Source organism: Camelus ferus, chromosome 29 (genome assembly GCF_009834535.1).
Source record: "Camelus ferus isolate YT-003-E chromosome 29, BCGSAC_Cfer_1.0, whole genome shotgun sequence".
Lineage (NCBI taxonomy): Eukaryota > Metazoa > Chordata > Mammalia > Artiodactyla > Camelidae > Camelus > Camelus ferus.
Window position 1 is genome coordinate 28,591,948 of NC_045724.1, and position 11,566 is coordinate 28,603,513.

Sequence of the window (11,566 nt, forward strand, 5' to 3'; positions counted from 1 at the left end):
CTAAAAGGGCCTTTCATTCGACCTGGACTGACTTAAGAAGGTTGCGTGCTGGCTGGTTATAACACAGACCACCGGTGTGTGAGAATGTGCCTGTGGAAGGTGTCACACCCAGGAGCAGCAGTGTGAGGGCGCAGGCGCTCAGTGCCTGGGCTCCTTCCTGGTGGGCAAGTGGTCGGTGGGGCTGAGCTGGGCAGGGATTGAGGGCACACCAGGGTCCCAGGTCCAGTCCACCAGGTCCCCAGGTCAGTCCACCCAGCTCCCAGGTCAGTCCATCCAGCTCCCCAGATCAGTCCACCAAGTTCCTAGGTCAGTCCAGCAGGGTCCCCAGGTCAGTCCAGCAGGGTCCCCAGGTTAGTCCACCAGGTTCCCCAGGTCAGTCCAGCAGGGTCCCCAGGTCAGTCCATCCAGCTCCCCAGGTCAGTCCACCAAGTTCCTAGGTCAGTCCAGCAGGGGTCTCAGGTCAGTCCACCAAGTTCCCCAAGTCAATCCACCAAGGTCCCAGGTCAGTCCACCAGGGCAATGCACAGTTTGGGAATTGTAACTCGAGTAGATCAATTTGTTACAACCTGTCAACTAAGAAAGACAGCTGATTCTATTGCAATCAGCAAGGGCTGGTGAATCAGATCCAGGTTCAATCCTGCCTCTGTTACTTGTAAATACAATGTAATGTTTCTCTATTATAATGCACTTTTAGTTGGTGGATTGCATTTTCAGCCCATCCCAAATTTACAGGGTTTAGAATATCAAATAATGGCTGACTCTTCAAAAAAATACATAAAGTTGGAGTGGTTTATTATTAGTAAATAGAACTTTCTATTTTATTAATAACACAGTTTCTAAACATAACTGCTTCTTGTAGATACTTTGTCTTAAGACCAGCATTTAAGTTGTTTACATTTGGTGGGTTATTTTCTTTCCATTTTAGACTTGAGTTTATCATGGAAACAGAGTAGAATGGTGGTTGCCAGGGACTGGGGAAGTGGGGAAGCGGAGGGGCTGGTGAAGGGTGGAAACTTGCAGTTACAAGCCGAGTAAGTCCCGAGGAGCGTGTGTAAGTGGTGACTGTGGTTGAAACCTGCATTGTATCTCTGCACTTTGCCAGAAGAGCAGAACTCGAGTGTTTCCACACACACACAGATAAACCTGAGGTGATGGGTGTTAATTGATCAGGTGAGTGAAGTCCTTTCTCAGGGTGTGTGTGCATCCAACCACCGCAGTGTACACTTTAAATCCCTTACAATTTTATTTGTCAGTTGTACCTCGATAAAGCTGAATTAAAAAAAAAAAAAGACTCAAGTTTAAACACCAAAAGAGAGATGAGTGGTATTGGGACTCCTTCAAAGAGATGATTTTCACACAAAGTCCTCACTTTCCGGAGTGGCTGATAAACACCAGCTGAAACCTGAGGCATCTCTTAATTCTTCTAAAAGCTCTGTCCTCTGGACAGAGCCAAGTGAGGAGCGCCAGGGAGCTGACCCGCGCTGGGAACGCTGGCCGGAAGGCTCTCCCGGAGGCGCTGGGTCCGGCCCCACGATGCACAGGAAACTTCTGCGCCTTCCACCTCCGTCCCCTCCCTCTTTCTTCGAGCGCCACGTTAAACACGCGGAATCCTGGACTTTCTCCTCCAAGTCAGCAAGTCCCCACAGCTGACTACCTCCGGCTCTTCTCTCTCTGTTGACCTTTGTCTCCTGGACTCTTGGAACAAGAGCGTAGAAAACAGCAGAAAGATGGGGAAGGTCGAGCTCGGTGGTAGAGCGCATGCTTAACACGCACGAGGTCCTGGGTTCAATCTCCAGCACTGCCTCTAAAATAAATGAGTAAATAACCTTAATTACCACGCCCCCAACCAAGAAAAACCTTAAAAAAGAAAAGGAAGGGAATAGAAAGAGCAGCCACTGGATTCTGTGTCTTTCAAACGTAATCTGCTCTGTGTTATCTTGAAAGTTTAAGGTACAGTAAGTATCAGTGAGTTTATGTAATTTAAATTAATTAATAGATTGGTTTTTGAAACATAGTCCATCTCAATGCCAGGTGCCATGGGAGGCACTGAAGGAAGCTCCCAGGGACCAGAAATGGACACATTGTAACTGACTGTACTTCAACAATCACAACAGTGAAAACACTGCGTGACGCTCTCCTGTGACGGGCCGAGCAGCGGCCGCCGGGCGTGCGTCCTGCGGCGGTGCTTAAATGCACTTTAAGTGCCTGTACGCTCGGATACACGCTTCCTACTCGGCGGCAGAAGAAATATTGGAAAATTCATGTCGCGTTTTGGGGGGCTACAAACGGGAGCTCTGTCCGACCGTTCCTCGCATCCAGCCACGAGGGTGTGGATCGCGGGTTCCTGACGGCCTGTTTGTGGGGCAGAATCCTGTCTCCCTGACGGAGCACAGCCATGGGGTCGGTGTGTGTTTATTTCGTGTGACACAATCAGCTCAGCATGAGTTCTGAGCCATTTTGTAAAACGTGGCCGCAGTTTGCGTCTCCTCCAAGGCTGCTCGTCAGGGGCTCTGTCTCCCCTCCCGCTGGGGGTCTCTGCCGGACGAGCCCTCAGCCCCTCCTGAGTCTCCGTGTGTCCGTGTGCCCTCTGTACCTGCCCTGCCTGTTGGAGGTGGGACGCCTGCCCCCCCCCCGATCTGCATCACTGCCCAGGAGGGCGCTTTCCCTGCATTTCCTCAGCCCTGGAATGAACCCAGGGGACCTGCGACCGCTGTCCCCATGGTGCTGCTCTCTCCAAATCAGGCACCCCGGGCCACCCCCGAAACCCGGTACTGCCACCTCTGCGTCCAGTAGGAGCCCCTACGTTCCCCTTGCAAAGCTCCCCCGCCCAGCCCACCCGGCTCCCAGCAGCTGTGCTGAGGCTCCCTGGGGTCTCTGGCCCTGCAGACCTGCCTCCCGGAGCCGAAGGCTCCCATGTGAAGGGCGCTGGGAGCACTCCCTTGACCAACCAGCAGGCAGAGTTGCTGGCCATTTGGTGCATTCATCTCCTTCCTTAAAATGAGCACATCCGTTTGGAACACTCAGAGAGCGTGCTTTGCTGCTGGGATTAGACCTGGTAACGTGGTGCATGGCTCTCACCGGGGGTGGCCGAGGCGGGGAGGTGGGAGTCCTAGCCGTTAGGGAGGCGGCCCAGGTCTGGAGGCCCGCGGGGCCTGCACCCCCTGAGGGGCGGGGAAGGAGGGCAGTGACCCTGGGACGCGGCTCTGAAGACAGATGCGCCAACCCATGTCTCCAGGGTCTTGTGCTTCGCCTCCAAGTCGCCCGCCTCCCGGCTCCCTGCCTGGCTCCCAGCGAGAGTCGGGGGTACGGTGGGAGCTCAAGAAACACGTGCCGCCGTGGACTGAATTTACCCTCGCCCTCTCCTAAGCCCCGACGTTTGTCCAGCCGAGGGAGTGGTGGCGTGCAGGGAACGCAGGATGGCCCCTCGGAGGGCGGGCTGGACGGGGCTTGCTGGCATCTCAGCCGCAGGGGAAGAGGACGGGGCAGCTCGGCCCGGCGCACCCTCTTCCAGCGGGAACCGCACGTCTTCGCACTCCAGGTTCTCATTTCACCGTCTGTGGGGTTTTCTCGCCGTGACCTGACGTAATCGTGGTCGTACTTCCCAAGCGTGTCAGCACCTGGAGGGGAACTGGACACGGAATCACATCTTGACTTGGGCGTTCGATCCAGATTTCCCCTTTGACAAACTCCCATTTACAAAAAGGCTATTCTTTTGCCAAAAGGGCCAAATAATCTTTGAAATATCACGTTTTTCTGCCCTAGTCAGAGCCAACTGGTCTTTAGGAACGTGCAAGAGAAACTGATGAAGGCTTTCCTTATGTACCAGAATCAGACAAATATTTAGGGCCTAGCAGCGCTCAAGGACGTGACACCTGGCAGCTGTGCGTGGACCGTTGGCGTAAACCTGCGTTGCTCCCAGGCCACGGCTCTCGTCCAGTCACTCTTGTGTCGAGCATCCATCCTGCGTCGTAATTGCTCTGCTGGTTTAAAAGTAACATCTCCCTTGGAATATGCACTTGCAAATGTAAAAGTCAAAGAAAGTGTGCAGAGGGGCCGGCAGAGGGTTTAGATTGTCCCAAGGAAAAGAGCATGCGTGTCACAACCACGGCACAGACGAGGCTGCGCCCAGGGTGGGAAACATGAACTGTGCGTTCTGAGTCTGGGTTTGGGTTCTTGGCCGGTGGGGGAGGTGGCGCTGTGCATCAGCCTGGAGTCCAGGGAGCGGTGGTTCTGAGTCTGGGCTTGGGTTCTTGGCCGGTGGGGAGGTGGCGCTGCGCATCAGCCTGGAGTCCAGGGACCAGTGTGCATGAGTCTTCTCCCCTGAGGATGCTGCCAGGTGCGGTTTCCTCTTGCTGGGGCAACCTGGGCAAAGACGTCTCTTAGGTTGTGGGCAGTCTGGTCTCGGTTCCAGAGCCCTGGGGGCGCGTTGTAACTCGCTTTCAAATGCAGGGCAGTGTCATCCTCTCTACTCCCCGACTCAAATTTTGTGACTTTTTGGTCTTACTCGTGCTTCTCTGACGTTTCTAGCATTTCTCACGTGAACAGTCTTAGGAAAAAAGCACATGCTCATCACCTGAGCTCATTTCTGATCACTGTCACGTCCCTGCTGCAGAAGGCGCTGGCGTCCCCTGAGCCGTCTTCTTCTCGTCTGCGGAGAAAGCCCGAAAATCTGCTGGTCAGAGTAGAATGGCTGGAAGCTTGAGGCTCAGCCCTGAAGGAAGAGTCTCCAGTACAGACACGTCCGTGAAGAGCCTCTCAAACTGCTTCCTGCCTTTTTGAGAGAATCATTTCTTACTCGAATCTCCTCGAAACTATTCTAGACAGGAAAGCAGCGTTACTAGTCACGGAGGGAGCGCACGTGCAGGGCTCCGCCCTGAGACCATCACAAGGGTTCAGCTGGCCTGCACTCAGGCCGGGAGAAGAGTGTGATCAGACGTTCATTTTGCCTTTTTCCCCAGCATTTTTCCTGCTTTTTTACATGGTGGATTTATTTCAGGGGAGACACGTGTGAAGATTTCGCGATGTAATTTATTGTGCAAGATGCCAAGTAGCTAACGTGCTTTTCTTAAGGCACTTACATCTCTTATCTAGACTCCTTGAAAACCCTGTGCAGAATAATAATTAACGGCTTTCTGATAATCTGCAGGTGACGGTCTACAGCCAGAGAGCCTTAGTTGCACGTGTGTCCGTGTGCGCGTATGGCGTGGACACATGCGTGCGCGTAGTTTCAGGGAAGAGAAGCCCAATTGCGTTTCTAAACTGAAGGCAGTAAAAGACAGTCGTTCAGCTGAGTTACCCGAGCGTCTGGCTCACAATACAGGGCCCGCTTCTGCAATGTTTATGGCGTGAATAAATGCGGTCACTGGCGGGAGGAGCGTCTGTTCTCAGCCGAACTCTTCCTGCGTGTTTGTCTGATAACCGGCGATGGCTTTCATGCTAGAGTAAACGCTGAGCGGGTGGATTTGCGGGAAGGAAGAGCGTTCTACTTACTAAATGATTTTCGAGGGTCTGGAATCTCACAGGACAGAAAATGCGGAGACCGTTACTCAAGAAAGATGCCGACACTCCACGTTATGTGTTTGCTGAACAGCTGCTTTTTGCTGTTAAAATAAAGCAAAAATAAAAAACCCTCGTGGCAAAAGAAAGCCGAAAAGCAGGCAGACGGAGCCCAAGACGCCGCCTGTTTCTGTGCGTTCACTCCGGAACATGTCCCCGGGCTTGCGTCCGGGGGACAAAAACTGGGAGGGGGCAGTTTAACTGCTTTCCTGATGGGCCTTTGGTAAGTGTGTCACTTGTGTTGGAATCCAGAGATTCTGCAGGAAAGAGAAATCGAGACTGTGAATGAGAAGGCCTGGCGCTGGGGCACGGCTGCATCTGGGTTTCACGGCCTGAGTCTCTCAGACTTGTCCGTCAGACGAAGCGTCTACGACGTCTAGAAGATGGCGAGGGAGAGTGGCTTTGCATTTTTGAAGTTGGCAAATATTTCTTCAGGAGAACAGAGAAAGTTCTAAACACAAAGGGAAAAAATGAAATTGCAAAGTGCAGACTGGAAGGAACCTGTTTACAATGTATGCTTTTGACAAAGAACTTCTATCAAAACATAAATTACATGTGTGTATACATAAAATGACCATCGGTTAAAAATGAACATCGGGCGAAAAGACACGTCAACAAGAAGGACAAGGAGGTAGGAATGGCCAACAAAGGGAACGTCTGCCAAAACCTTGCATTAGTTACTCGGAAATGAAAGAAAGCACTGATGGATGAAGCCCGTGCTGAAGCTCTTCGCCCCTGGGGCGGGGGTCAGCCCCAGAGCGTGTGTGCTTCATGGCCCCACTGTGTGGAGGTCAAGTCGGTAAAATAGTATTTGGTGTTGAAAATCGGAGACGTGGTTCCCTCCGCATGGGAGGCGTTGTCCAGAGAGGGGCCGAGAGCTCTCGAGGGGGTGGCTTTCTCTGTCTTGTGTGGAGCGGTGGCTTCTCGGGGTGAACACTGATCGAAACATCAGATTGTATTCCCTGCGTTCAGAGCATTTCACTGTGTGTACATTTTGCTGCAATAAACTAAAAATGAGGTATGAGAAGTCTGGCTTTGTTGGACTGACCTTCAGTGTCCACGTCGTGCAAGTCAGGGCGGAGAGTCCTCAGGAGGCCGTCTGGGGACCGTGGCACTCTCTGCAGTGACCCCCACGAAGCTGGTGTGGCGTGAGTTTGCCCAGAGGTCGACTTGTCATGCCGAGTGTGGGGTGAGGATGGGGACGCCCACCAGCGCCTCCCAGGCCACCTGGGAGCAGCAGGAAGAGGTCACGGGGCCTGGTCGGCAAGCTAACCCCCGGGCTGCCAGTGAGGCCTTCTGGGGAGGAACAGCAGTTTTTGAAGAAGCTGTGGCTTCTCTTCCTCATAGTCTGTTGGACTGAACTATATAAAATGGGGATATGTGCCCATTTGTGACTTACCGACATGGTAAGTTCATGTACTTGACCCTAATCTTTATTTTTTATTCTAAAACTTTTTATAAGTTATTGATTGTAACTTATTGATTTACAATATTATATCAGTTTACCCTCGTCTTTCTTTTTCAGACTGAAAGCAGCTCATGGAGTATCTGAGCTGTTTTAAGGTTTAAGGAGTGAAAGTCCTCTTGCCTTAGAGAGAAAGGGAAGGGAGGAGAAGAGAAGGCGTCGGCTGTTGGAACAAAGTGAGCTCCTGCCCTATTTGCCTGTGAACCGGGGGGGGGGGGTGCATGTGAATTGCGTGTGACTTGGGAGCTGCGGCCGGAGGTGGGAACACAGGCTCTGCGCGCTCCTGGCACACGGGCTCCTTCTGTTCCTCGTTCCTGAGCCCCTCCCCTGACACCGCAGCCGCCCTGCCGTGCTGCCCTGTGTCTGATGGTTTCCTGGAGTCCCTGCGATCCGTGCTGGGTGGTGGTCAGCCAGGCCTCCGGGCACACCTCTGAGTCACCAGGCGGCGGGCGCGGCCCGAGGGAGCCCCGCGTGCACGGGAGGCTGCTGACAGACAGGCCTGGTCATGGCGGGCATGGTGAACCGTGTCATCCCCGCGCAGCAGGCAATTTCCTTTTTGAGTCACTTTTCAGCTCAGGATGAATCACGCTCCACCCTCCTTTTCCAGCCGACACTGCCTGCAGCCCCTGCAGCCCGGGGGAGGGACACAGTTTTCTCCGTGGCCGTGGCCAGAGAGCCGCTCAGCAGGAGCCTCCGTCCACGCAGTGCCCGGCCATCCCGGCAGCACCACCCATTGGAGCCCGGGGGACGGTGCGGGGACAGTGTGGGGGCAAGGCCCCATCTGCCGGCCCAGGGCCACTCCCCTTTCCGTCTGGGCTTCCCTCCTGACTGCAAAGACCAGGACTTGTCCCCTGGGCTTTGTGAGAGGAGAGCTGTTCGTGTCACTGTGCCCCTGGGTCCTGACTCTGCTCTGTCATCAGAAAAACAAGATGTACAAAAATCAGTGGTCGCTGGATGTGACCACAGGAATCTCTGGGAGCCTTTTCCGTTTTCTCACAGCCTTAAAAAGGGTCCACTGACCAAGAATTTGGCTTGAGTTTCTGTCGTTTCGGCTTCGTTTCTTTTCTTCCGTTTCTTTCCGTTTTTAACCGATTGACCACTGTTCAAAACTTAAATTTCTGTTTGGGACAGCACAACCGAAGACCAGCATGTGAGCAGCGGGCGGGAGCACAGAGGCTCTTTGTGCGATCCGGCCTCAGGTGGGTGTGGCGAGGGGCGGGCCGCCCTCCAGCCCCGGGCAGCCCTTGCGAGCTGCCTCCTCGGAGAGCAGGGCTGAGCCTCCAAGAGAGGATGTGACTCATCACTGGGTCTGAGAGCTGGTGCCTGTGCTGCGTTCTTGGCGGCTTCCAGGGCTTCGGGGCTTCCCTGGGGAGCCGTCAGCGCAGAAGAGGAAGCCTTTCCTGCTCTCCTGCCCCCCCCCCCCCCCCCCCCCCCCCCCGCTTTCTCCGCCAAGTCACTCAGACTCTAGAATCCGCCCGCAGGGAGGCGGCCTGGGCGGCAGCTTCCGGGGGCAGGGCTGGCCATGAGAAGCTTGCAGACCGGCCCCCACCCTGACCCCCAGCTGGCAATCTCTGGGTCCTGGGCAATCGACTGTTTCGCAGAGTCTTCCGGGGCTGGTGTGCGGAGAGGGGGAGGCTGAGCTGTGGAGGAGCCCAGGGGCCCATGCCGAGGCGGGAGAGCCCAGCGGCCAGTTCCTCTGGGTCTGGCCACTCCGAATCCTCCCTTCCCCCACGGCGTCCAGGACCCCCTCCAGTGCCCGCGGCCCTGGCTCAGACTCCTCCTGACCCCATCGCTGGGGGACAACGTGGACTTACACTCACTGGACCGGGAAAGGGGGTGGGTCCACCCTCTGCCGCCCCCTGCTCGGGAGCCACGTCCCCAGGACCTGGGCTCAGCCGCACCTCCCTCACCCCCTTCCCGGCCCTGCCTTGTTCTTGAGCCTTCCGTCAGGCTGTTTCCACCCCAACTCTTTTTCCAGTGTTGAAGTTCTAAACCAGTTATTCAAACACCAGCCAGGTCGCACAAACTGCCCCCGTCGCTCAAGTCCCTGTGGTCTCGTATGTTTTATCCTCCGTGGTGCCTGGTGTTTCCGCAACTGCACTGGGGTAGGGTTGCCCCCACGGCCTCGGTTTTGTGAGGCCACCCGAAGTACCCACCTGGGTGGGGCACAGTGCCTGCCACCTGGAGGACGTCAGGGGCGGGTGCGGCCCAGCCGGAGGCGTCCCGAAGGGCCCGCCCCAGGGAGACAAGACTGTAGCTGGGAATGCGCCGCTCCGAGGGCCAAAGGGACCTCAGGGCCCTGAGACGGGGTCAGAAGTGGCTCCCTGGCTAGAGGTTCACTGACACACACCACAGACACCAAATGTGCCACAGGTGTGCGCACACGGGTGCACATGCACACGCAGGTGCACACACACACCACAGGTGCACACGCGGCCTGCCCAGGCTCCCCCCGAGTCCTGGAATGTGCAGGAAGGGGAATCCCTGTGTGGGAGGCACACGTGTTGAGCTGAGCGTCACTGCTGGGTTTCTGGGATCTGCCACGTGTCTCGAAAGGCTAATGCGACGGAGGCCTGGAATCCTGGTACTTCGGGGGCACCGGGTGGAAACAACGGGCTGAGGCTGCATTTGTCAGCCGGGTGTTCATGTTCCGGCCACAGCCGGACAGACAGGTGCCCGGCCAGATGCGGAGATGCAGTCTGCCCTCCCTGGTGCGTCTGTGCCTGGGCCGTGTGGTGGGAGCAGGTGCCGAGGCAGTGCCGTTGCAGGTGCGGGGAAAGGGGGAACGTCCAGACACTGAAGCAAAGTGCCTGTGACGTCAGGGCGGCTCACTTTTCGGAATGATGGATCCGGACGTTTCGTGGCATGAATTCTCGCCTGAGCCACACCGTGTGGAAGAGGAAGCAGCAGGGCGCCTTGGCGTCTGGAGACCGAGGCCCTGCTGGACCGCGAGTCTCCAACCCTCCTCGCGACGTGGGCCTGCAGAGTCCCCCTTCACGACGCTGCCCCACGCACCTCAGTGGGGGCCTGGAGGGAGCCTGGGGTGGGCGGCCTTAGCACAGAGCCCTCAAGGCCAATCCCAGCTGTCACAGGTGGCAGGGCTTCCTTTTTATGGCTGAATAATACGCTGGTGTGTGTATCTCACGCTGTCTGTATCCATTCACACGTGATGGGCACTTAGGGTGTTTCCGTGTCTCGGTTGCTGTGATGCGTTTTGAGTTAATTTTTGTGATGGGTGTACCGTCTGTGTCTAGTCTTTTTATTTTTTTGCACTTGAATGTCCAGTTGTTCCGGGACCATTTGTTGCAAAGACTGTCCTTTCTCACTGAACTGTCTTTGCTCCTTCTTCAGGGACCGGTTGACATTATTCCTGTGGGTCCACTTCTGGGCTCTGTATCCGTGCCATCGATCTATCTGTCTGCTCCTTCACCAAGACCACACCGTCTTGATGACAGCAGCGTTACAGGAAACCTTGAGGTCGGGAGTGTCAGTCCCCAGACCTGGCCCTCTTTCAGTACGGAGTTGGTGATTTCGGGTCTTCCGTCTTTCCATAGAAGCTTCAGAATCGGTCTGTGAACACCCACGAGATAACGTGCTGGGGTTTTTATGGGATTGTATTTGTCTCGGCTTTTCACATGCTGAAAGAAAAGCACTGCCATCCACAAGTTCTGTGTCCACCGAAGCCACTCTTCACGAATGAAAGCACATATCCAGGCAGATCGTATCAGGACACATTTGGAAGAAGTAAAAACGGGAAGAATATGTTTCCAAACAGTGGTGCAGCCACATGGAAACCAGTCTGGTGGTTCCGTGGAAACCTAGAACTAGAGCTACCTCAAGCCCCAGCAACCCCGCTCGCTGGCACATGCCCAAAGGGAATGAAAACGGGGCTTCAGAGAGACAGCTGCACCCCTCACATTCATTGCAGCGTTACTCAGATTTGTGGCAAAATGTGGAAACAACCTAAGTGCAGGCAGTCGATGGATGGATACAGATGCAGCGTCTTATAACAGAACATCGGCCATGAGAAAGAAGGAAGCTCTCCGTTTGCACCAACATGGCAGGACCTGGAGACGTTATGCTCAGTGAAACAAGACCGACAGAGAAAGAAAATGCTCGATGCTGTCATTTAAACGTGGAATCGGAAAAAGCCAAACGCACAGAAACAGAGTCTAGAATATGGTTACCGGGGGGGGTGGGGTGGTGGGGGGACACTGGTCAGAGCGCAGACTTCTAGTCGCAAGGTGACCAGGCTCCGGGAGCTAATGTATAATAGCACAGTGACTGTAGTTAATGATACTGTGGTTCATACTCGAAAGTTGCTGAGAGTGGAGATCTTGAATGCTCTCACCCCCAGAAGCGATGGCAGGCGCGCAGCGTAGTGGGTGCGGTGGAGGGCGTCAGTTTGCAGTACTGAAGTGCGTCACACCAGCAGGTCCGCACCCTGACCTCACACAGCGTCGCACGTCAGCTACGTCTCTATGAAGCTGTGGGGGAAGACGTATCTTGAAGACGCAGAGGACTGCGTTTTCCAAAGATGCGTCC

The 11,566-nt window shown here is 55.1% G+C and overlaps 1 protein-coding gene across 1 annotated transcript; it reads right to left on the minus strand.

Moving 5' to 3' along the window:
* Positions 1–1,159: 1,159 nt before the first annotated feature.
* Positions 1,160–3,675, minus strand: LOC116660437. The gene is made up of 2 exons (XM_032469916.1): positions 3,351–3,675; positions 1,160–1,804 (listed from the first exon to the last, which is right to left on the minus strand). The coding sequence occupies exons 1-2, from the start codon at positions 3,544–3,546 to the stop codon at positions 1,353–1,355; spliced, it is 648 nt and encodes a 215-aa protein (XP_032325807.1). The 5' UTR covers positions 3,547–3,675; the 3' UTR covers positions 1,160–1,352.
* Between the last annotated feature and the right edge of the window lie 7,891 nt (positions 3,676–11,566).

Excerpts from the sequence above, each read along its gene's own strand:
- LOC116660437 (XM_032469916.1), bottom strand. The coding sequence starts at position 3,546 with ATGAGAACCTGGAGTGCGAAGACGTGCGGTTCCCGCTGGAAGAGGGTG. Across the intron at positions 1,805-3,350 it reads GGGCTTAGGAGAGGGCGAGG|AGGCAGTGCTGGAGATTGAA; the intron begins GTAAATTCAGTC and ends CATTTATTTTAG.